Below are 23,893 nucleotides of genomic sequence, written 5' to 3'. Positions count from 1 at the left end.
ATTCATCAGGGCCTAACTCCAATCCCAACAGCTTAGCATTTTCCCCAAGTGTTTTATGCAGGACTAAGTAGCCATATAAAAGTCGTTTATAAGGGTCAGTTCCACTTCGCGCTAATTGAAATATCATGCCTGAAGCTTTGCTTTTCCCATTATTCCTAATTTCATTCTTCTTGTACTAGGCTGCATTTTAAGTTTGCTCAAAACTGGACTTATCCTGAAGATAGTGAATGTGCAAGTTAAGTTACTCACATGTAGGAAAGGGAAAACTAATTTTTTTATCGCTGCATTTTCTGATAAAACCCAAATGATTTCTACTTTCGCAACATTGCTCCGCACAACTCCTGGAGGGATCCACTTTCCACACCTATGTTAAGAATTTAAAGAGGCTCTTTTCATCCCAAGGCAGTACCAGGTACCAAATCTTTGGTGACATTTCTTTCGTGTAAACATACGAAACACAAGACCGTTTTTTATTCCATTTTCCCACACCCCATCTTTTCCAAGCCTGAGAATGTTCAGGTTGTTGGGCTGGGGTTTGTACCGCGGATTGCAGTTGGAATGACCTACCCCAGTAGGTATCCGCCCCTCTCCCGAGGGAGGTACTAACTTTGTGTTCTTCAGCCCAGGGAGGCCGGCCCCAGGGACCACCAGCCTGATGCGCCGCGTTTCCCCTGGGCTCCCAGGTGAGTGTCGCCCTCCTGCAAGTACCCAATCCAGGAGCCAGAACTCGGAATTGCCCCTTCGCCACGCGGTTGGAATGGAAAGAATGGCTTTTTGAATACTTGGCTGGGAGAGGTTTTTTTTTTTTTTTTTTTTCTTTTTGAGTTGATTTAGGCTCTGAAGCACGTTCTGGCTGTACAAGGCTCGGGAGTGACAAGACTTGGGACCTGCCGCAACTCGTCCCTGCACCTAGTTTCCCGGGAGGCGCGGTCCCGGCAGGAGTCAGCTTCCCTCCGCGGCCCTGACGCTGGGCAGGTAACTCCCTCCCCGGCCTCGCCCCGCAGCTTCCTGGGAGGCGAACCGTGGGCGCGGTGCGGCTCGGCGCGCGGCTGGGGCGCAGTAAGTGGGGCTCCGGCGCGGGTCGCGGGCCCCGGGGCTGGGAGCGTGCGCGGGGGGCGCCCAGGGCGGCTCTCTCGGAGTTCTGAGAGTTGGAAGTTGGAGTTGGGAGTTGGGACGTTGGGGCGGGCTGGGTTCAGATTCCTGAGGACTGGCGCCGCCCACCGCGGACCTTGGAGTGCTGCCCCGGGTTTCAGGCACGGGCGGGAGGAGAGGGTCCGGGAAGCCCCCGTGGGGAGGAAGATGGGCGTGGAAGCGACTGTGTGCGTGGAGCGGCGGCGAAGAGCCCCCGTGGGAGGGCGTGAAGAGGAAAAGGGGGGAGAAAAGTGGAAACGTTTTGACTGCTGAGGGGCGTGGATCCTGGGATGTGGAGCCGGGAACAGAGATGGAAACAAATTTCCCACCTCAGATTTGTGGGTGGAATAGGATCTAGTTTCTGTCTTGGGTAGCAGCGCGTGCTGTGACTAGACTTGGGTGGTCTTGAGCGGCTGCGTGTCCTCCGGGCTCCTGAGAGTGATTCCGGTGCAGGCTGTGTTTTGAGAACTACTTTTGAGTGTGGTTCCCTGAAGAGGAGGGCGTGAGGAGTGGGGGACTGCTCCCAGACAGGAACCTGGAGGCTCCAGGCCTATTATTGTGTGGGCTGTCTGGGGGACTTACTACCTACACCTGGTGGGGCAAGGAGCCAGAGGCCTTGCTTGTGCTTGTGGCTGGAATCCCGAGTATGAAGAGAGACAGCTAATCTTTGTAAGGAAAGGAGCAGACTGGAAGGTTGTGGGAACCTAGCCTGTTGTTTACTCTTGGGGAGATAGGGCGATAGGTGATCACGTCTGGGACCTGGAAGTGGAACTGAGCCGGCAGCCAGACACTCAGAAGCAGTCACGCCAGAGGCCAGCAGTTAAGGCTGGATTCTAATGCTGCTTTCCAAAGTCTCCCTGCTGAAGGTCTTGCCAGTTGACGGGCAGGCACCTCCCTTTTCCCTTTCTCAAGCCAGCAAGTCCAAGAGCCCCAGGGAAATCTCTGAGTGAGGCTGAATCAGTGCTGACCGAGAGTAGGACAGGGGATGGTGTTGAAACGGAGTTGGAAGGGAAAGCTTGTTTTTCGGTTTGTCCAAGTAACTAAAGAATGAGAACGGTGCGAAGCGGAGTGAAGGCAAGGGTGTAGGATTTTGTTTTGCCTTGACCTGTCGTCTGCTTCCCGGAGTGGTAGACGTCTCCACATCGCCCGTTGCAGACTTGACTCCCTTGCTTTTAAGGGCAAGGGCACACATGGCGTATACACCCACTGGAGGTGGCGACTGCACCCTGCAGAGCCTGCCTGAGGGGCTGGGTGGATCTCAACTTGAAAACTGGCAGGCTCCAGCCCACAGATGGGCAGGGTGTATTGTGGGAAGCTTCACCAATTGAACAGTTGTTGAAAAGGATTGCGTAGAGGGAGCGCAGCCACACCTCTGGTGCTGACTCAGTGATGTCTCCTGTGATTAGACTCTTGAGATTATTACTTTATAATGTATGAAACGACTGAGATGAATTAATTTTATTATTCTTTCCTTTCTATTCCCTCCTGCTACAACAATCCCTTTACAGGTTATGAAGGGCACTCATTCACTGAGTACGTTTTTGACTTTTTTAACATAAGGGCTTACTTTTCCTGCTCACTCAGTTACATTATTCAATCTGAAGTTTCTAAGAAGGGAGGCTGGTGTATTTCTAAGTCTGTTTAAGAGTGTTGGGGTGAAATTAATTCCAGTCAGGATGGGCCCTTCTCAAACCCAGCTCCGCTTGGAGGAGATCCTTGGAAAAGACTCTGGTTAGTTTAACTAATTATATATAAAATTACAAGTTGTCCTTGTTTAGCTAGTTGGGTAAGTTTACACGTCTGTCACTTTGCGACTTGGAAAGCGGAGTTGTCCCAGGAGTATTTCACAATGCAATCTGTTAAATGCACGGTAGCTGTTAATTCTGATATATGCTTTTGTTTATTTGATACCTTGTCTGGGAGCAGGGTGTATTTTAGAATTTTATTGGTGAAGTTTTCCTCTGAAAATCTGAATATCTCCCCACCCCCAAGGGAACCGGTTTTGAATGACCATTATTCACAGTCCTGCTTTTAGAATGCCAGGATGGAATCTTGAATACATCACATGTAATTCCATGAAGAATGAAGGTCACCAACGTTTCTCTGAGAAAATATACTGGAGCCTCCAGAAAGAGCTTGCTTCTTCTGGAGACATGATGGAGACGCTCAGGCAGGTGGAGTGCTCTGGGCTGCTGAGACAGAAGCCGGGGAAAGCACTTGGCGCCAGTGAAAGGGTCTGCTTGAAAATATTCAGATTTTTTTTTTTCTTGGAGTGGAGGTGGTGCTGGGAGAGGATGCATTGAATCAGTACGCTCACACCTTACACGGGAGTTAGGGGTACGGGGCTCAGGAAACAAACGATGTTTTCAGTGAGCATGTGCTGCTACGAGGAAGATGAGCCTGGGTGGAGAGATGATTCAGCTAGGAGTGATATTCATGAGGCACATCTGTGTTGGGAAGAACTTACATCACATGATCATGAATGATACAAGGAAACTTTTCTTCTGGGAACATCTGATTACTAGGCAGTTTATGCTTTGTGGGGCCTGATGTCCCCTAAAGGCACAGGACATTTATCTTTTGAGTTAAGAGTTGAATAATTTGTAGTTCACCCATCCTCAGGGGAGGTAAAGTATAATGGTCAGCCTCTTGAATACTGGTATATAGGTCACCATGTCACTGTCAGGAACCCTTTTTAAAGAGTTTGTACAAAACTTATAGAATTGATGATACCTCATGACTATCACTTGGTGTTCTTTCACACCATCACTTATTAACTTACGTGTATTGACCGTTTGTGCACCAGGCAATGTATACCTCTCCTGTGGAAAGGCAAAATAACATATTTTTTTCTTATTCTAGTGAAGCTTACAGTTTAGGAAGCTATTAATGTTGATAAATACTGAAAACTAAATGAATCAGAGCCATTGATTTAGAATTTCCTTCACCTTCTCTGAAGGTCTCAGCAGATACTGTTGTGTTCACTGATCATTTGTGAATGTGAACCTGAACTGATCTGGGTTAGTTATGACTTGGGGTGAAGTACCTACATTCTATTGGCCTCTCAGGTTTTACACTGACTTTGTGAAAGATAAGTTCCCTGAGAAGCTCATTATATCCACGTCTTTTGTCAGATTTTCATTTCGGAAGGTTCAAGTTCTCCATTTCAAATCAAGTTGCTCCTCTGATTGTATAAACATTACTGAGATGGGGAAGAAAATGCAGTTTTTAAAGCAGTACAGCGGCGTCTTCCACCTCCGCGACCTCATGGAATCATTCAACGTGGGCTGTTTTGGTTATCATTCATATGCACGCACAAGCAACGATTGCTCTCAAACTTATAGCACATGTCCAAACTCTTCATTTCATCTGACTTATACAACAGCTGTTTCCTCATTGGAAAGTATTTTCTTCCGATAGATACAGCTGTTGATATTTGTTGGACAAATGCACAGTGCAGCCGAGCTCTTTTTAGTTACCGGTGATGGTGCTGCCCTCAGGTTCTTTCCTCACTCTCTTCCTTTCTCGTTTCTTGTTCCAAATTACTCGCCTTCATCCCTTCCTCCCTCTGCTTCCTCATGATTCTCTTTTCTTTCCTTTTCTCCTCTCCTTTTTATCTTATCTCTTCGCTTCTGTTTTGATGTCTTCCTTTCTTTTCAAACCTGCCTTTCATGCTTTTTTTTTTCTTTCATTTCCCACTCCATGTCTATTTCTACATCTGTTCACGTGTTTGGTTACAGCTTTCTTATCTGTTTTCCTGATTAGTACAGTTCTCTAATCTGGTACATCCTGTTTTTAAGAATGTATAAAAGTAAAATTATTTGATAGTAAAATAATAAATATGTACTGACATCGTGACTCAGTCGATTCAGCTGCTGCTTCAGACATAGATGTTCCATTTTGGAGTTCTGGTTCAAATCCTGGCTGATTCAGGGCCCTACAGATGTGACTGGGAAAGCAGTGCAGTGTGATCCAAGTGCTTGCGCCCTTGCCATCCATGTGGGAAATAAAGATGGGGTTCCAGACTCCTGGCTTCAGTCTGGCCCAGACTTGTCTGTTGTGGCCATTTGGGGAGTGAGTCAGCATACAGAACACACCATTCTCTGTCTCTGTCTGTCTAGGTGTCTCCTGCTCTGTCATTCAGATTTTTAAATAAACAAATAGATCTTTAAAATACATAAATATTACATTGTAAATATTGTTCCCTATAGATAAAATAGGTTATGAATAAAACTGGCAATTCATTTGAATGCTAAGTACAATTTTTAATGACACATTTCTACCATTTTATATATCTAAAAATCATGTTTTTCCTTCACAATGGACTAAGTGTACAATGATGGACTGTTTAAAACTCAATGTTTACTTCTTTTGTCATGCCCAGTGGTTTCAATTAGTGCTTCAACTGTAGTCAACATATTAGGTAAACATGTGATCACTAAAATCAGGACTTTTCATTTTTTGATTTTCAAAGTTCATGGCTTTAAAATATTCAAATTGCATTCAAAAAAGACAACAAAATGACACAAGAAGTAGCATTGCATGATATTCTGACAGCCCCACTGTGCAGTTAGTTGAAATATTGGTAATGCTTGGGTGAAGACTGTTATTATCAAAGGGAGGTTATTTTGAGTGTCAGTATTGGATGTAGAAAAGCACAAGCTATTCAAAGGTCAAAAGAACTGAGCAGGAAACCACTGATGCATATAGTTTGACATGATAATAATTTTAAAAAACTCAATAGAAAAATGACCCTGGTGAAAATTACAATTATAATATAAATATACCAGGTCTGTGTTAATGTCGGGCAAAAATGATCAATTCACACACATTAAAATAACACACAAAGTACTTTGTTGAAAAAGTACTTATTTGTGTGCTATTAGTCCAATTCATGTACACTTAGTTCCAAATATATTCTTTGCAAAAGCAGCTGCTCATTTTGGTTCCTGCCCAAAACTTGGACTCAGAATCCTGAAGGCCTTCAAACACAGTTTATATTTTATTTAAAGAATAGGTTTACTCCGTTTCACCATGAATGTTGTAAAAGAGTTAGAATAAGACATTTTTAAGCAGAAGAGAGTAAACTCTCCCAAGGGGTATTGGATGCACTATATGATTCCCCAGAATGCTGAGACAATCCTTGAGCATCCTGAGTAGGTTTGAGGGTAAATGACTTAATGAAATGATCAATTATTTGAGTTAAGGAAAATTACCAGATCTTTGATTCTAATACCGTCACAAAGTGAGGATATTCTCCCCAAAATAATTTAGTTTATTTTGTATACATTTTGTATGCATAATTTTCTTGATTTGTATAGAGTATGCTTTAGAACTGAAGCAAAGAAAGGAAGGGCAGCATTGTATAATGTACATCGTGATGGCAACATGGATGTTCTACCAGGAGCTTAATACCTGATGTTATAGGAATTGCTAAGGACTAGCCACATGTCCTTGGAAAAATATAAATTGATAGAGTAATAGAAGAGCCATACCATATAAGTCAGGTAGAACTTCAAGCTACAAAGGACTGGGAAAAGCAAGATTCGCACACCTGCATTTGTGTAAGTACACACACACATACATGTGCACACACACATATCTAGCTTGCATGGAGGGGACACGGTGATCTTCACAGCACTCTGTGATCATGCCCCTCACTACTACACTGGCATGGCCCTTGAGGACAATTGAAAGTAAAGCAAAGGAACTGGCAGGTGCATTTCCTGGTTCAGGTGTGGTTTAGGCAACTGTGACAGTGTTCTGTAAACATAGCTTTATCTCAATATTACAGTGGCTCAGGCTCCCCCTTATGTCAAGGGCTGAGCACCATTATGAAGAAAGATAACACAGGACCTGGGTTACTGTTCAACCTCAGTTTCGCAAGAACTGGAGATCTGCTTATAGAACTCCAGTTGCATTTTACACATTTCATAGATGTGTTTCTTATTTATCTCTTCTTTGATAGCTTCCATATGTGTAAGTGCTGTTGAAACAAGCAAGAGGAACCAGTGAAGAAGGTTATTTAGAAAAAGAAGGGTGGATTCATTTTCTGGTGAGATTTTATTGTGAGTTTCAGGGGGACAATGAAAAACATCATTCCACTGTTCAGTAGCTGTCTGGTCAGGCTTGATTAAAATTGAATTCTCTGATATGGGACATAGATGTCTTAACTGCTAGGACAAATACCTGTTCAATGCTTTAACTTTTGGTAGTTGTTCCCAACTTTTTAAAAAGATGCTTTGTATGTAGTCTTTCACCTTTTTATTGATGTGACATACAGCTCTTTTTAACTATAATTGGGAAACCATTTTAGTAGTCCATTAAGGCATATGTTCAGTTTGAAAGTAATTGCTTATATATTTGAAAGGCAGAGAGAGACAGACATGGATAGAGCTATTCCTTCCACTGATTTACTCTGCCAAAATGTTCAGAGCATCATGGACTGAGCCTCTCTGGAACCAACAGCCCTTAACTCAATCTAGGTCTCCCACCTAGGTGGCAGAGACTCAGGGTTGAGTCATTATCTGTTGCCTTCTGGGGTAATCAGTACCAGGTAGCTGGAATGGGAAGCAGAGTTAAGAAAAAAAAACAGGCACACTGTTGCGGGATACCTGGTGACTCAAGCAGCATCTTAACTATTGTGGCAAATGCCCATTCTGGCATGTATATTTATTGTTTCCCCATGACATCCACCCTGTAAATGTCAACATGTACCAACAATAGCTTTTTATTGGCTGCAGTAGGATCGTAATGTATAATAGAGTGTGCAAGACATACACTCACCGTTTCACTCCATAGGGTTTTTGTTTGCCTCAACGTTTTGTCTAGGCATATCTTTGTGATAATACCTTACAATCCAAAACTGATTTTGAAAGATTCCGATTTTTACTTGTACTCAGGGAATTGTGAGTGGGTGTTTAGAGATGGGGAGGAGAAGCAAGCCAGACAATTGAAGAGCAAATAGTAGATTACAGGTTATTTTTTCTTTTCTTTTAATATTACACAGTGGGGAAGGAATTGAAAACCCTTGCAATGCGATAGGATAAACTTTATTGTTTTCTGAGATAGCAAAGTTACTAAAAATTTGGAATAATTGCATGGCAAGCTACAAAAAAAATAGCATATATCCCTTCAGTGACCTTCAAGTAGTTTTGTTTAAGGGAGAGAGATGCAGGCATAGCAAGTAAACAAATAAATGCCTTAATTATTTTGACTTGTAAGTGCTGTAGGATAAATAAGATGTGATTAGGGGTCGAACCATGACAGACAGGTGTTCTATTTTAAATGGATGGTCAGGAAAATCTCTTTAAAGAGGTGACATATAAGTAAGATAGAAGTGAAAAGAGCATTCAAGGCAGATGAGATAATGTGTAAAGAAACATTAGGGTGCAGGTTAGTTCAGGTTGTTAGATGTAAAGGAGGAAACACAGAGATGTCACATCTTGGCTGGATATGGTGAGTCCAAAGCTCTGGGAACAGCCAAGTGTGAAGATGTAGGAGTCATCCTGAGCTAAGGTTGGACCTTATCCTGGGTGGAGCAAAGAGATGGAAGATTGAAGACAGATAACCAGAGCACCCGAATCTAAGCCTTGACATCAGGGTTGATGACATTTAAGGTCAGCGCTTAGCTGTCTCTAGAACCAAGCATTCAGGATAGCTCAGCAATAATTTTCATATACCATTAACACTAACAGTAGATACTATTTGAAAATAATTCCTTCTTCTGTGTAGTGTTTTCAAGGATAAAAAAGTCTCATGTGGCCAGTTTTGTTCACCCATGGACACATGTTTATCTTTTTAATATCAAAATCACGGTTTGTATCTGTACGTTTGTTGCGTATACCTAAGTATCACATTGCTTTGTTGTATTAAATACTAAAATGTAGGCTCTTCCACTTTCCAGGGGCTTCTCTGGAATAAAGAATTAACTCCTATTTACCTTAATGAACTACCGAGCCTCCTATAGTCATGATTCGTTTAAACATCCAATTAATCGTTTCTTCTCACGGAAATAAATTCTAGAATTATTAATAGATATATGTGATATCAGATACATTAGAAAGATGGTCATACCTTACAGCTGATTTGTATTATTCTGTCTCAAAAAAACCAAAACTTAAAACTTTTATTGTGATTAAATAAATGCACAGCAAAAAACGGCAAAATGACTTTAACATGATTAAGTGATGGAAAATACAAACTTTAGGAACATTCCCAAGATGCTTGACACCATTGCTATTCTTCTTAGTAGGTTCTTATTTGAAATTAATACTTATGTTTGGATGTAAATCTATTAATTTATCTAATTACTTTGAGAATAACCAATAATCTAATTATTATCTCAGAAGTTATTTAGAAATGATTGATGCTTTATATTACCCTTCCAAATCCCCTACCATAACATCCAAAGGCACATATGTGAGAGGCAGCTGACACATTGGCTAAGACCCTGCTCGCAATGCCTGCATCCCATATGCCTGCCTGGGCTCTGCTTCTTATTCATGATTTCTGCTGAAGTATTCCCCAGAAGCTCAAAGATAATGGCTCAAGACTGAGTTCCGGGCTCTTAGCTAGGGCTTGGGCTGGCCCTGGGCCTTGCGGGCATCTGCTGCTGAGTGAACCTTTCAAATAAATAAAAAAAATACAGTTTCAAAAATATGCTTGAGTTTTACAACACTCTCCATCATTAGGCTTGTTAATTCAATATTTTACTATTTCCTCTTGTATCATGCTGAAGCAGTTCTTGTTCTCCTACCTGGAGTTAGTGGAGCAGTGTATTATTTCTTAATGAGTTATATATTGATAATGAAGGGTGGCGTTAATTAGATTCACTCTTTCCTCACAGAGCTAATAGTCCAGTGAAGACAGCAGAGAAGAACTGCACTGCGGCGATGCTTGTGAAGTGATGACGTGTGTAGGGGAGTGCTGTGGAGCTCTTTACCGTGGCTGTAGCAGTGCTTCTTGAAAGGTAGGGATGACACTGTGTATTGGTGAGCTAGTTACTCAGCCAGAGTTAAGTGTGTGTAGTTACTTTATTATTTTTTTCCTTATGGTTCCTCTCTACAAGTATCTCCCTACCATGCAACATCCTGTGTCCTATGCCCTTTTTCTGTTTGTTTCTGAGTTCTAACCCTGATCAGAACACATTGTGAAGCTGTGTTGTAAATGTTGGTGGAAATGAGAAGAACCTAGAATATCTTAAGCAATGTCTGAACAGAAGGATGAAGTAGAGAACACATACAAGACCAATGAACTGTTAAGCTAAGGTAACAGAGATTGTATAGTATTCATTATATCGGTAGAAGTAGAGGTCTGTAAGACAAAGGAAAGGACTAAAAAATAGACCCTCAATTATGAGGGGATGTAATTTTCAACAAAGATATGCAAGCAGTATATGAAGGAATAGATATCCATGTATATGAAACATACTCAAGTCCTACCTCATCTCATAGACATAAACTGTTTCCAGATGACTCATATACCTAAAAGATAAAACCATCAACTATAGATCTACTTTAAAATTGTCCCAGGAAATAGAACTGTTCTGAACATGTTTTCTGCCTGTTCACTGTAGACCTTCCTGAACCAGTTCATTGTTCTTGTTCTTAACATATTCCAGCAGTTTGAGAAAATATCGTGATGATCTGCATTATTGGGAAAAGTTTCCTTAAGATGAGAGTTTAATATTAACTTCTTTGATTTGTTTGAAAGTGTCCCAGTGCGAAAATGGCCTTATCAAGATATCTATTACCTATAAAATGAGTGACCAGTCTGCAGTGTGATATCTTGGATCTCTTTGAGCTCTGAATATTTTGTGATTTTGTAAAATGTTGGAGAAAGATATAATTCCCAGATAAAACAGTCACGATTCAGAAGTGAAGGGCTCTGAGATTTGGGTGAGATCTAAGTGATAGGAGGCTATAGCCTCTACAGGTAGCGTGATCATTCTGGGCTCCCAAAATGGGTCAGAGAAGGACAACAGTGGGAGATGGTCTAACCGAGCCACAAAGCAACTTTGGGGCTTCATCGGGGCGAACTGATAAACAGAGAACAGTGCAGGGACTGCCCAGCCTTGGAAGCTAGATTTGAGGGAGCAACACTATGTGACATAAACAAGCCTGAGTTCTTACTGAGGGTGTGTCACTATGTACTTTTTTAACCCCTGTTTCTCTGGGCATCCACTTCCTCGTCTATAAATCAAGGGATCTAAATGGATCAGTATAATTTTGTTCCTTTGTGAAACCTAATATGTTATTTCATTAATTAGTTTTTTATTATTAAATGCAAACAGATGAAGACGTAAGTTGAAGTGTGCCTCAGAGGAAGTGACAGTAGGCGGTTTCTTGTGACACAAGTGCACTTCACAAAACCTCCCAACGAACAAGCAACGCTTATAAACATCACAGATCTTTCATAAGTGTTATTACCCTAGAATTGTGTTCTCTGCTTGATTTTGTACTCAGAGTAGGCTTTGCAAAACTGTTTATTTCATTTTAAAAGATATATTTATTTTTATTTCAAAGGTAAATTTTGCAGAAAACAAAATGGAGAAACAGGGTGAGAAAGAGGGAGAGAAAGAGCTCTTCTAACAACTGTTCACTCCCCAAATGACTGCAGTAGCCAGAGATGAGCTGATCCAAAGCTTGGGGCCGGGAAATTCTTAGGCATCTGGCATGTGCAGCCAAGGTCCCATGGATTTAAAAATTGTATTGTTAAAATAAGCATCCATCCCAGGTTACTAAATATTTTTCTAACAATTTTTACTGCAAATACAGGATTGACAGCTTTCATCTTACTTGTTCCTGGAGGAACATTTTGAGGTTGGTGCTGTTATTTCATTCATTTTCCAGTGATAAGCAATGATTTTAGAGCCGTTTCATAATGTGACTGAGAACTTAGAACCAATAAGTGGTAGCATCAAAGTCAAAATCTGAACCATTTAATCAACTATACCACAGAATCAAGCTGGGATTCGACATTTGGTCTATACGGTGATTCAATGTCCTGAATTGAAGACCCCTCTGTATCTTCCTTCTGCATTAAATATTTTGATTATTCAACAGCTTATCCTATACTGGTCCTAAAATTCTGCTCAATTCTGTACTTTTAAATTTTGATATAAATTCAAACTACAAATTCATTGAACTTGAACTTAATATTGCTCATGTGGTTTATTATTTCAGCACTTTCACATCATTTTGAGTGCTTATTCTGGCACCTAACATTTATGAATAGGTTCAGTTATATAGATTGTGTCAATGTTTCTAGTTCTTTTTTAAATGCCCATTGTATGTAACGATCAGGATAAAACTAGGAAAAGCACAATCCCATCAGGACAGCCCGATGCACGCACTGGAGCTTCATGGATGCTACTCTAGTGCCGGAAAGCAACTCAGGATTGGTCAGGTGCTGACAGGAGAGTCACTTTCCTAGATTTCACTTAAAATTTAAACCATGGTTAGGGTCATTCTCTAGAATCTGACCATTCATTAGTTGCTCTCTTAGTAAGTGATTTGTTTCCTCATAAATTTCTTATATAGGAATTTCTCAGTAAATGCTAGCCAATTACAGTGAATCAATGTTTTTTCACATCATTAACATATTGGAAGGCTTTTCTGATATGGGGCTGACATAAATTGAATAACCATCAATTTCAACAATCCTTGGAGTTATACTGATGTGAAAATAGTATCAGATTCCCCATCTTCCATTTTGCATAAATTAAGAAAACTAAGGAATTATTAGGTACAGAGCAAATGGCATTTCCTTTTGAGATTTACAAAATGAATGGGAGATTCAGATTTATCCCTTTCATGAGTTTGACAACATGAGTGATTCTACTGGCAATCTACATATGGAATTGTTTATACCCAGCACCCTGTGACCATTTGTTCATGTGTTACTTGGCCTACTAGAAATCATACTATGTAAGTGACTGTAATTTCTGGTTTTGAGTCATTATGTTGTGTTATTATGAAGCCAGCTTTGAATGTTGTAATTAGTTAACTATCAAACTGGACTTGACAGTATGAGTATCATAGTTAATTTTTAATTTAATAGTGCCTTTGTTAATTGTCCTCTTAATTTTTTGTAATCAAATTGGAAGAGAAATAATATTAGCATTTAAAAATTTTATAGGGAGGAGGTACCTGTGATATTTCAACTGTTTAGGTCATAGATTGTGATTTTTTCAGAGAGACATTTTGAAACATTTCTGAAACATTTTCTCACATTGTATGGATGGGAATTTTGAAACCCATGCAATTTAAGAAAAGAACTGGTTTCCACATTTTGTGCCAATGTTTAAATGATTGCAAAATATACATTGAAGTCATTTCAAGGAATCATAATATCATGTGTGAAATGGAAAAACATATGAAATATTTTCTACATAATAGATTTTTATATATTTAGCTCTTATATTTAAAATTCTTGAGCTTAAAATATTGATAATTTTTATATTACTTGTAATAGCTTTGCACTGCTACTGTGACAAAATACTACAGAGTTTGCATTTTAAAATTTATTTGCTCACAATATGAGGCTGGAAGTTTGGAATCAGTTCAACAGCAGATCCATCTATGTTATGCCCTAGGGGGAAATCTGCTCCTGGTCCTTTTGTTACACTTTGGTGTTGCTGGAAGACTTTAGCATTCCACTCTCTGCCTCTCTAATTACTTAGAGTGCTCATGGGTGTCTCTGTGTCTCCTCTTTTGTTATAAAGGTAGCTATGTTGGATAGGACCTACCTCCTGCCATTTTAATTTGATCACATCTACCACGATCCTGTCGCTTTCATGATAATGAACGTTAGAGCTTCGTTCTGAAGAGGGTAAAACTGAGTTTGTGTATTCCGTGGTTAAAGAGAAGCAGCCTCAGAGAGGGGTTCACAGGGGAACCATAGCATTATTAACACCTTTCGTCCTTTTTCCTTTTATTGGCTGAATTTTGGGTTACCTACTCACATATTAGGTAATTATAGCTGCGGATTCTTTCTGTGATTTATGAAAGTTGTAATTTCTCTTGGAAAGATATTCCCAACAACATCATTTCAGAAATCTTTACAAAGAGTTTGTTCAGACCAGAACCAGTAAGCAATTGTGACGAGGTTTAGTGTTTTGTTTCATATCACAGGCGATTAAATTTAGTACCTCCAAATTGTATTATCTTGCTGATGGTACGAAAAAAAAAAAACACTTGCTTTGTGAATCATAAATGGATTGTTACATCCAAGCTTATTTCTGTATTTACACTGTAACAGATTGTGAAAACGTACAATGGTCATAGTAAAGGTAATGTTAACAGCTAAGCATCTGAAGTATAGTCCCCATTCATTCCTTAGTATAGTGCAATTATGTAAAGACTGTTGTCGCTTATTTTTTATCCAGGGCTCATGAATTTGCTTATTAGTGTGACTTTTAATTAGTGTTTGTATTTTGTGATAATTGTAGATTCACAGAGGTGAATGAAGCCAAACAGAAAAACTCCTTTCATTGGTTACCCAGATTTTCCCAGCATTACCATCTTGTAAAACTATAATACTATATCCAAATCAGCATATTGTCATATGGAATATTTTCATCACCATAGAAGACGTTGTTGTTCTTTTGTAGCCACGTCTACCTTTGCCTCACGCCTTGCTTCTATGTGCTTTTCTCTTTTCTGCTAACCGTGCTCCCATCCTCATTTTTATAATTCTATAATTTCAAGATTGAACACACACCATGTAAGCTTTGAGGGTTCCTGTGTCCTCATGCAGCATATTTGTCTGGAGGTTGAACCTGGTTGTTGGCAATATCATGTATCTGTCAGTACACACTGAGTAACACACTGAGTAGTGTCTACTGTATAGGCAAGCACAGTTTGCTGTTCGCTTCCTTAGGGCGTTTCGGTGATTTCCAGTTTGGGATTGTTATGAATAAAGTTGCTGTGAACATTCAGATACATGTTTTCTTGTGTGTTTTCTGTGACAAGCCCTATGTCTTCAGTTGCTGTATCATGAGTTAGTTATGTTTAGTTTTATAAGTGAAATTACACGACTGTTTTCCGAAGTAGTCCATGAATTGAATTGTATATACTTTTTGTTCATACAAGTTAAATTTGTAATTTCAACCAACCACTAATGACCCTAAAGATTCAATATCAAATGAAGTTTGTAAATTTTTTTGGGATGAGTAACTTAACTAGTAGGTAAGCCCCATGGTCTGCTGAACTTTTACATTATAGTGAGATTTTTGTTGTTTTGTTTAACTGTATTTGTGAGTATTAAAAGAATACATGCTTCCCAAAAGTTTTTTTTTTTATAGCTCTTACTAAAGTAACATCATGGTGCTGTTTGTTGAAAGGTATACCTAAATATTTTTTCCTCTTTCAAACCTTTCAGATTTTCAGTGAGTCTCTTCCAAGTGCAATATAAGTTTTGAACTCAATGCAGGTACACTTTGATTGCTGTATCCAGCTGTACAATTGACCTCACTTTGTTGTCTCTGTTAAAATTCATAGATATTTTTCTCACAGATATTCATTTATAAATTGTATGATAAATGAATTATATCTGTAATTGGTAGCTGGAACATAACTTTTCCTACAAGACAATATAAAATGGATTTCTTGTTCTAACACTTTAAATAATATCTTACTGCTTATAGATGTTGTACTTTTCCACCATATATTTTTCTGTATGGCAGGTAGTATTGATTTTTGAAGGTTTTATATCAGATATTTCACTTTTTTCTCATTTGCAACATTTTTTCTTCTATAGTTAGTTTTCATCTAGCATCTTCATTTGCTTTGTTTTCAGGGGTGGAATTTGGCACAGGGTTAAGATGCTGGTTGGGCACCTACATGCCATATTGAAATACTTGCAGTCCTAGCTGTACTTCTTTCAAATAGATACATTTAAAAAATAAATTGCTTTAAATTGGCTGAATACACATAATCCTCAAAAATAATATTTTAAAGCATTGCGATTGTAACTTCCAATGGGTAAGAGTCATTCGACATTACATGTCCTAACAATTAGAACATAAAATTTAAAAAATAGCTATTTTAACAATTATGAATAATAAATATGGTATCTTGTGTAACAACTGACTTTTCCCTTTGTGGGCTAGAATTATTAACTCTAAACAACACCTCTCCTAACATTAGGAATCTATATTTCAACAAGTTGAATGATTCAACTGAATACTCACTTTGTTTCTTTTTAAGAAAAGAGAGGTTATTTGGGCCTATCTGGTAGCCTAGTAGCTAAAGTCCTCCCCTTGCTGGCACCAGGATCCCATATGGGTGCCAGTTCTGATCCCGGAAGCTCCACTTCCCATCCAACTCCCTGCTTATGGTTTGAGAAAGCAGTCGATAATGGTCCAAAGCCTTGGGACCCTGCACCCATGTGAGAGACCTGGAAGAGGATCCTGGCTACTGCCTTCAGACCTGCACAGCTTCGACCATTGGGGCTGCTTGGGAAGTGAATCAGTGGACGGGAGATCTTCCTTCTGTCTCTCCTCTTCTCTATATATCTGTATTTACAACAAATTTAAATAAATTGTTTAAAAAATGAGATGTTACTTACAAAAGATTTTTTGATGAATGTTGAAAAAAGAATAAATAGTAGTATTTTCATCCCTTACACTTGGATGCCATTCATCCACTTTCTACTGCTATGCTTTAAGTTATGTAATTTGAAGAGAATGACTTACCTTAGAGTACTGGAGGTCCGAGCACATGCTTCAAGCATCTGCTCTGCTGCCAGTGGTGACTTTGGGCTGTGTTGGCTCCCAGCAAAATAGAAGAAAGCAAAAAGGATTGCATGCAGAGGTAGCACATATCTGAGAAAGAATGAGAAGGGGTAGGGATAAGAAATGACTGAAGGTATGGGATCTCCAGGCAGCAGAAAAAAAAAAAAAAAAAACAACTATGCCCTGCTTTTGGTCATGTCATGTTTGATCTTTAGGCTTTCCCTATGTTAGACTTCCTCTGTAAAAATTCTGAGCCCAGAGTTGGAACTGGACTAAAATGAGCTGCCCTTTGTCTTCTATGCTCCACAGTTTCGTGTTAGGGGATCCTGGATCTCTCCGGATCTTATTCCTTAGTAAAGTGTGAGACTGTGTTGTCTGTCCCTTCATGACCATGGTGTATTGTTAACTATTGACTCTTGTGGCATATTCTGAGCTCAGCTATTAATAAATATTAGTGTCTTTCAGGGTTTTTCTCCCAAATCATCTTTGAAATGTAGAAGGTCTGTGACTGAAAAATATGACTTAAGTGGAAAAGTTTAATCCATGGTAATATCATGGGAAACAATGCTTTTGGCAAGTTACCTTTCTGGTGCTTGGAGCGCTTCATAGAGTTGCACTTTGTGTGAATCTACACAGTGGAGATCAGGACTTCAAAAGCCTGGAAAATCTCTTAACTGATTCGATGGATTCCAGCCCAGTGTCTCCCGCAGTGTAGGAAAGAGTAAATGACTGAATGAGTAACGTTTGGTGGTCGTTGTGTAGGATGCAGTGGAATTTGGACAGGTAGATTTCCATCTGATGGCTTAAATGTCTTCATCTTCTGCACATTCACCAAATCTCAGAGGTTGTTTCTTTGAACTGTCCCTTTAATATTCTTACCACCTTCTTCGCTTGGTTTTTGAACACTGAACAACTCTCCCCTAAGCTACTTGTCTGTCCTCCGTTCCCATGCTACTGCCAGACTGATTGTGTTAAACACAAGTTGTGTTAGATTACAAAAATCTCCTGGTCCCTTCGTACTTGGATCCATTTGTCTATTCAGCTATTTCCCACTCATCACAAAAGAACATGTTTTTCAGCATACCTAGTTATATTTTTTTTCTGATTCATGAATATATCCTGTTTATTTCTATTCTGTGCCCTTTTCCCCTTGTGTGAATTGAACACATTTCTTCTTGCCATCTTTGTAGATTCTTACTCATAGCTCCAGGTTCAGTTCAGCTGGAGCCTACCTTCAGCACAGGGTTTATCTATACTGAATTATTCCCCAATGATCTCTGCTTGGCTTTTGTTCTTAAGCATTGGAAACACACAGTAACTAATGAGTATCAACACATCATACTCATTTTGGCCTTTCGCAATATATGGTTTAATTCAAAGTGGTAGCCAACAGTTTTGTGTGTGAATTTCTATAAGTCTATAGTTTTGTACCAATTACATTTCATCCAGCATATTATCATATGCCTAACACATAATAGATACTTGTATTAACGGCTGACCAGCCATTGTTTGTATTCGAATTCTATTTAAAAACCAAAACTCGAAAGATTTATAGAGATGGATACCAGTATACCTAGTCCCAGATTAAAGTTAAGAAACTCTGGAAGTCAAAGAAGCTCTATATAGTTTCATGTGTGAAACTGGATGCAGAGGTACCTTGACAAAGGAAATTCGAACAGCATTCGGTAAAGGAAATCTAATTAGCTTATTTGTACTAGATGTGTGGGATATGGTGCTATCAGTATCACTTTGGGCTTCTAGTGATAGAAATGAATAAATAAAATAGTTGACGTGTGTGATAAAATGTTTCATTAAAGAATTATAACTCTTCTTGATTTCTTTCCTTTAAACATCCAGCTACCTCTCACGACTACTTGAATGGACATTTGAAAGTGTCGTTGTCAACTGCTGGCAAGCATGGAGACCTCATCAATGCTTTCCTCCTTGAATGATGACTGTAAGTCTGACAACTATATTGAGCCGCACTACAAGGAATGGTATCGATTAGCCATTGATGCACTGATTGAGCATGGCTTGGAAGCATACCAAGAATTTCTTGTCAAGGAACGAGCTTCAGATTTTCTAGCTGAAGAAGAAATCAGTTATATTTTGAAAAATGTCCAGAAAGTTGCACAGAATACAGCCCATGGGACTGATAATTCTTGCGATGATACCTCATCATCAGGAACTTACTGGCCCATTGAATCTGATGTGGAAGCTCCGAACCTTGAGCTAGGCTGGCCATATGTGATGCCTGGACTCCTAGGGGTCACTCATATTGACCTCCTGTTTCATCCTCCAAGAGCACACCTGCTTACAATAAAGGAAACTATTCGGAAGATGATTAAAGAAGCAAGAAAGGTAATGACATTTCTATTTTTAAATTGTAATTTCTAGATAAATAGACAAGTACAGAGAGTAATATAACAGATTTGTACTTTAATAAGAAAATCTCTCATGTCAATCATGCCTATGTAAGTGGAATATAGTTATGGATATGTGGTAAGGCTATTGATTCCCATTGTTTTCATTTATCTGAATGAGTGGCAGTAGGTCCCCCCTAAAAGTAGAGATTTTCTTCTCTTTATTACCAAAGAAACTTATCCTGAATAACTAAGAAATCTGAACTGAAAATTAGATGATTAGATGTCTTCCTAACTGTAAAGCACTTGCTTTTTTGCTCAGTCTCTGAAAGGAAATAGGAATATCATCTGGAATCTGGTAAATGTTTTCTGTTTTCCCAGCAGGCCAAAGTATTAATTCTTGCTGTTGATAGTTCATGCTGATGCTGCATAATAAATGCCTTTACTTAACTACCTTTCACCTATTACGGAAGCAGTAAAAGATTAACATGGTAAAGTGAAATTCTTGTTACATTGTCAAGTGCTTAGCATTGGGCCTTAGTACTCTGTTTCAGCTATTGATATTGCTGTACAAACCTCACAAATCCTGTTTTAGATTTAGGCAAAATTGTAGAAATGTGTTCAGTCACTCAGTAAAGTTACTGCATTTTTTTAAACTTATGTATTGAGCATTATGGTAGACACTATAAAAATAATTTTTCATAAATCAAGTTAGAATTTTAAAATATGTAATTTCTAACTATCAATAGTCTTTTAGTTTCAGAGACATCTGACATACAAATTTAGGGCGTCTAAACAGCTTGTAAAAGGTCCTTCAGGGACCTAAGCTTCTGTCTGCAGCACCAAGCATGCCATTCAGGTGCCAGTTCTTTTCTTGCGGCATCAGTTCGTTCTAGCTCCCTGTTAATGTCCTGGGAAAGCAACTGAGAAAGGCCCAAGTCTTTGTGATCCCGCACTTACATGGGAAACTCAGAGAAGGCTTCTGGATTTGGATTAGCTCAGATCCAGCCATTGTGGCCATGTCTGGAGTGAACCAACAGTTGGCTCACTCTGTGTCTATGCTGCTTTCTGGAACTCTGCCTTTAAAAAAAAAAAAGAAAAAGAAAAAGAAAAGGTCTTCAGATGCCCACCTAAGTGACATGGCTAGTCTCTGTGTCAATAAGGTGCACAAATGCTTTAGAAAGTATGCTTTTATGAAGTACACAAATATGGACCCTGGGCTTTTATAGTAACCTGGTCATTTGCAAGACAGGCCCCTAAAACCCTAACAATGTGTTAAGGGAGAAGCAGCACTCTGAGGCTAGTGTTAAATGTAAGTGTTGTAAAATTAAAAGGGCTTCCCCCTCCAAAATTTTTTAACTAAAATGACCTGGTATTTTACCCATAATTCCTTTAACAAGATGTTAAAGTATTACTTTTTTTCAGCTTTTTTTTTAAATGGGTACAGGGGTACAGTAGGTTAATTTTTTGTATGGAACTTCCACATTCCTTGTTGCCCCTCACTGGCAGCTGAATGTGATGACTCATTGTTTAATGAGACAAAATATTACACTCTCCCTGGTCATTGTAGGCTGGACATTCCTACCTAAAATTAGCATTCTTATAAAATTAAAGCTCATATCATAAAACAATATAATGTTTTTCTTCTCTTGTCTAAAATCAAAATGGTATACATTTAGAAATACATTTTTTACCTCTATTCAGACTGAGCACAGAGAATTTTTGAAGCTTAGAAAGTGAGTGTATGGCAGTTAAGTACAAATCATAGCAGAAAACTTCGTTGCTGTTATTTCAAAATCATTGGGTAATAGTCTCATTTTACTCAAATGCAACATATATTGACATCAGTTTGGCTAATATGCCTGAAATGTTCATTTCCTAAGTATTTTGTAAGTTTCTTCTTGTGTCAGTGTATCCACTTAAAGATTTTTGTAAAATTGAATATTCAGGAAAGACTTATTGACTTCTTTTTAAAAAATAGGATTACTTATCCTGAAATTGGACAAAGTCCTATGGAAAGTTTTTAAAAAGTAAGAGCAAATGTTATAAAATAAAAGCCTGTCAGAACCCATTGACTTCTAAAGATTAAATGTGGTTTTCATAGCTATCATTTGCTCAAAAGATAAGTGACTTTCTTACTCTCTATCTTGCACAGTCAGTGCAAGCCTATTAGTCATCAGGATTAATATTCTGTTTTTGAAAATGTGTTAATCGATAGCTTAACTGGTAGCTGAATCAATTGTCATGGAATGTAAAGGTGATATTTTTATTATAAAATATTTGAGTAATGTTTATTGTAATGGATAAAGTAAGATTCCTTGTCTCTAAATTTCTCAGGAAAATTCATTTGGTAATCAGCATTATAAATTCTGTACAGATATCAAACCACACTGGCTGGGCTAGGAACCAGACAAGCAGGACCCAGAAGGTTTCTCAGAAGGCCTCATTTACATCCAGTGCTTTTGCTGTTTGCAAATGAGATAAGGTACTTTTGAAGACAAATACCAGAAATGGAAAATCATAAATTAATGAAAATAATGCAAAAGCAATGTGCTTAGATTCCTCAGTATTTGAAGTCTGATCATAAGAAGCACCTTAACCTTGAAATCCCTTGAGAAAGAAATTCAAATGATAGAACATTACATCTGTCTTTCCTATATAATTTTGAAATATTTAGAGTTTTACTATTATATAGTCCTACTTATAACTTAAGTTATACCATCTCTGAATCATTTTTCTTAATTGGGAGGATAATATTTTTATAATATTTCAAATATCTAGATTTTGTTTCTTTTATATTTTTGTTTGAGAATTTTTCTTTGGTGAAATCCAATTATAAAAAATGTCTTACTTATGCCACAAAGGGACATGTTTTATTTTATTTGCTCTTTTTGCTAACTCTTTTCTCTTTTACACTATGTGATTGATGTAATTATGTCTGTATCAGCTTTTGTAATGTGTAACATTTTCCTCAGGTAATTATTTGTCTCTGCAAGAATTGTTCCCAAGATGATATATACATATATTCATAATTACTGTGTACTCCTCTCAGGAAACCTCTCCTTTAATCACTCAAAAAGTTATATTTTATTAAAATAACTTTGTTCTATTCACTCAGACCATTCTTACACCAGTGATGTTTGCATCTCTGTTTCCTAATTCTAGGCCAGCTTCTTTTGTGAGATTGGAATCTTAGGTTTGCAAAATACAGAATTAAGAAGACATATAAGCAAAAAGCTTTTGAGAATTAGGGCAGAGTAATTCCTGAGGTGCTCTGTCCCACAGCACTGACTCCTCCCTGAGTCATTATCTTTGGGTGTGTCTATTATACTTCAGGAGTTATTAGTAATGCAGAGAAATGTTAACTACTAGTTTGCCCCACAGGTGCAAAGGAGAATGTGAGCAAATGATGGAATTCCTGGCAGTACAAAGTAATGCTGAACTAGGGACTTGGTCACCAGGATCCTATACTGACTAGTTGTGGTATTTGAAAATTCAATTTCCTTCACAGATGTCTTCATTTACTTAGTGAAAAACATGAAGGAAATATATTTTAAATCTAGATCTCTCTATAAAATGCCCAGTACTGCTTAGCAATTTGATATTCTTTTAATGTTCTATTCTTTGATGAACTTGTTCACAATGTGAATGATTTTATATTGTTTGACTAGGTTTACATAATTAATTGTGTGATTCCATTGGTATCACTCTGCAGAATGTTCTGCCCATTTAAGTGACATTTACAGTGATGCTCAAAAATTACACTTGCGTATTATGAAAGAGCTGTAAATGGATTTCACAAATTTTTGCACCCAAAGAAAGTGATCTTGTATTTTCATTTTCCACACATCTTTAAGATATTTTTCTATGTGTATGTCAGTACTTTATTAAACTAGGATCATCTCTCTCCTTAAGACTTCAGCTTTTTTATGAAGAATTTCCTCTCTTTTGTTTCTTCCAAATTTCACTGTGAATCCTTTCATTCATTGACGTCAAAGTCAGTTTCTTATTAGATTTAAGGACATCACTTTCTGCAACAATAAGTTGGACATTTTTTTTCTGTGAATAAATGTGTCATATGTTAGTACATGTTGATGTCAGCAAGTGTGAAAGAGAAAGGAAAGCGCCTGAGGGGAAAGGGGGGAGAAGAAGTGGGAGGCAGTAAGAGTGGAGAGGCTGCCGTGATAGCATAGTTGCTAAATCCTCACCTTGCCGGTGCTCTGATCCCAAATGGGCACTGGTTCATATCCCAGCTGCCCCACTTCCCATCCAGCTCCCTGCTTGTGGCCTGGGAAAGCAGTCAAGGACAGCCCAAAGCCTTGGGACCCTGCACGTGCATGGGAGACCTGGAAGAAGCTTTTGGTTTCTGGCTTCAAATTAGCTCAGCTCCAGCCATTGCTGGCCACTTAGGGATTGTTCCAGCGGATAGAAGATCTTTTTCTCTGTATCTCCTTATCTCTGTAAATCTGCTTTCCAATAGAAATGAATAAATCTTCCAAAAAAAAAAAAAAAAAGGAATGAGCGGGAAAGGTAGGAGGGAGATAAAGGAGGAAGAAGGGAGGGAATGAGGAGAGAGAAAGGATAAGATAGATGATAGGGAGTAGTTAACTCCCCTATGCGTAGCAACAGAAACTGACTTAGTTCAGTGCCAGAAACTCAG

The 23,893-nt window shown here is 38.7% G+C and overlaps 1 protein-coding gene across 3 annotated transcripts in view; it reads left to right on the top strand.

Annotated features, from left to right (window-relative positions):
• The first annotated feature begins 743 nt into the window (after window positions 1-743).
• Window positions 744-23,893, top strand: part of FAM83B (family with sequence similarity 83 member B) — a 64,340-nt gene continuing 41,190 nt past the window's right edge. The window contains exons 1-2 of one of the 3 annotated variants that reach the window (XM_058662021.1): window positions 744-975; window positions 18,728-19,231. In XM_058662021.1, coding sequence (XP_058518004.1) covers window positions 18,788-19,231 — 444 coding nt within the window. In that variant the 5' untranslated portion in view covers window positions 744-975; window positions 18,728-18,787. Of the gene's footprint in view, window positions 1,060-16,489; window positions 16,608-18,727; window positions 19,232-23,893 lie in introns of those variants that run through there. The other 2 variants (XM_058662011.1, XM_058662032.1) reach the window with 2 other exon arrangements.

Source organism: Ochotona princeps, chromosome 1 (assembly GCF_030435755.1).
Source record: "Ochotona princeps isolate mOchPri1 chromosome 1, mOchPri1.hap1, whole genome shotgun sequence".
Lineage (NCBI taxonomy): Eukaryota > Metazoa > Chordata > Mammalia > Lagomorpha > Ochotonidae > Ochotona > Ochotona princeps.
Note: the sequence above shows the minus strand (reverse complement) of the source record. Positions and strands in the feature narration are given on the sequence as shown.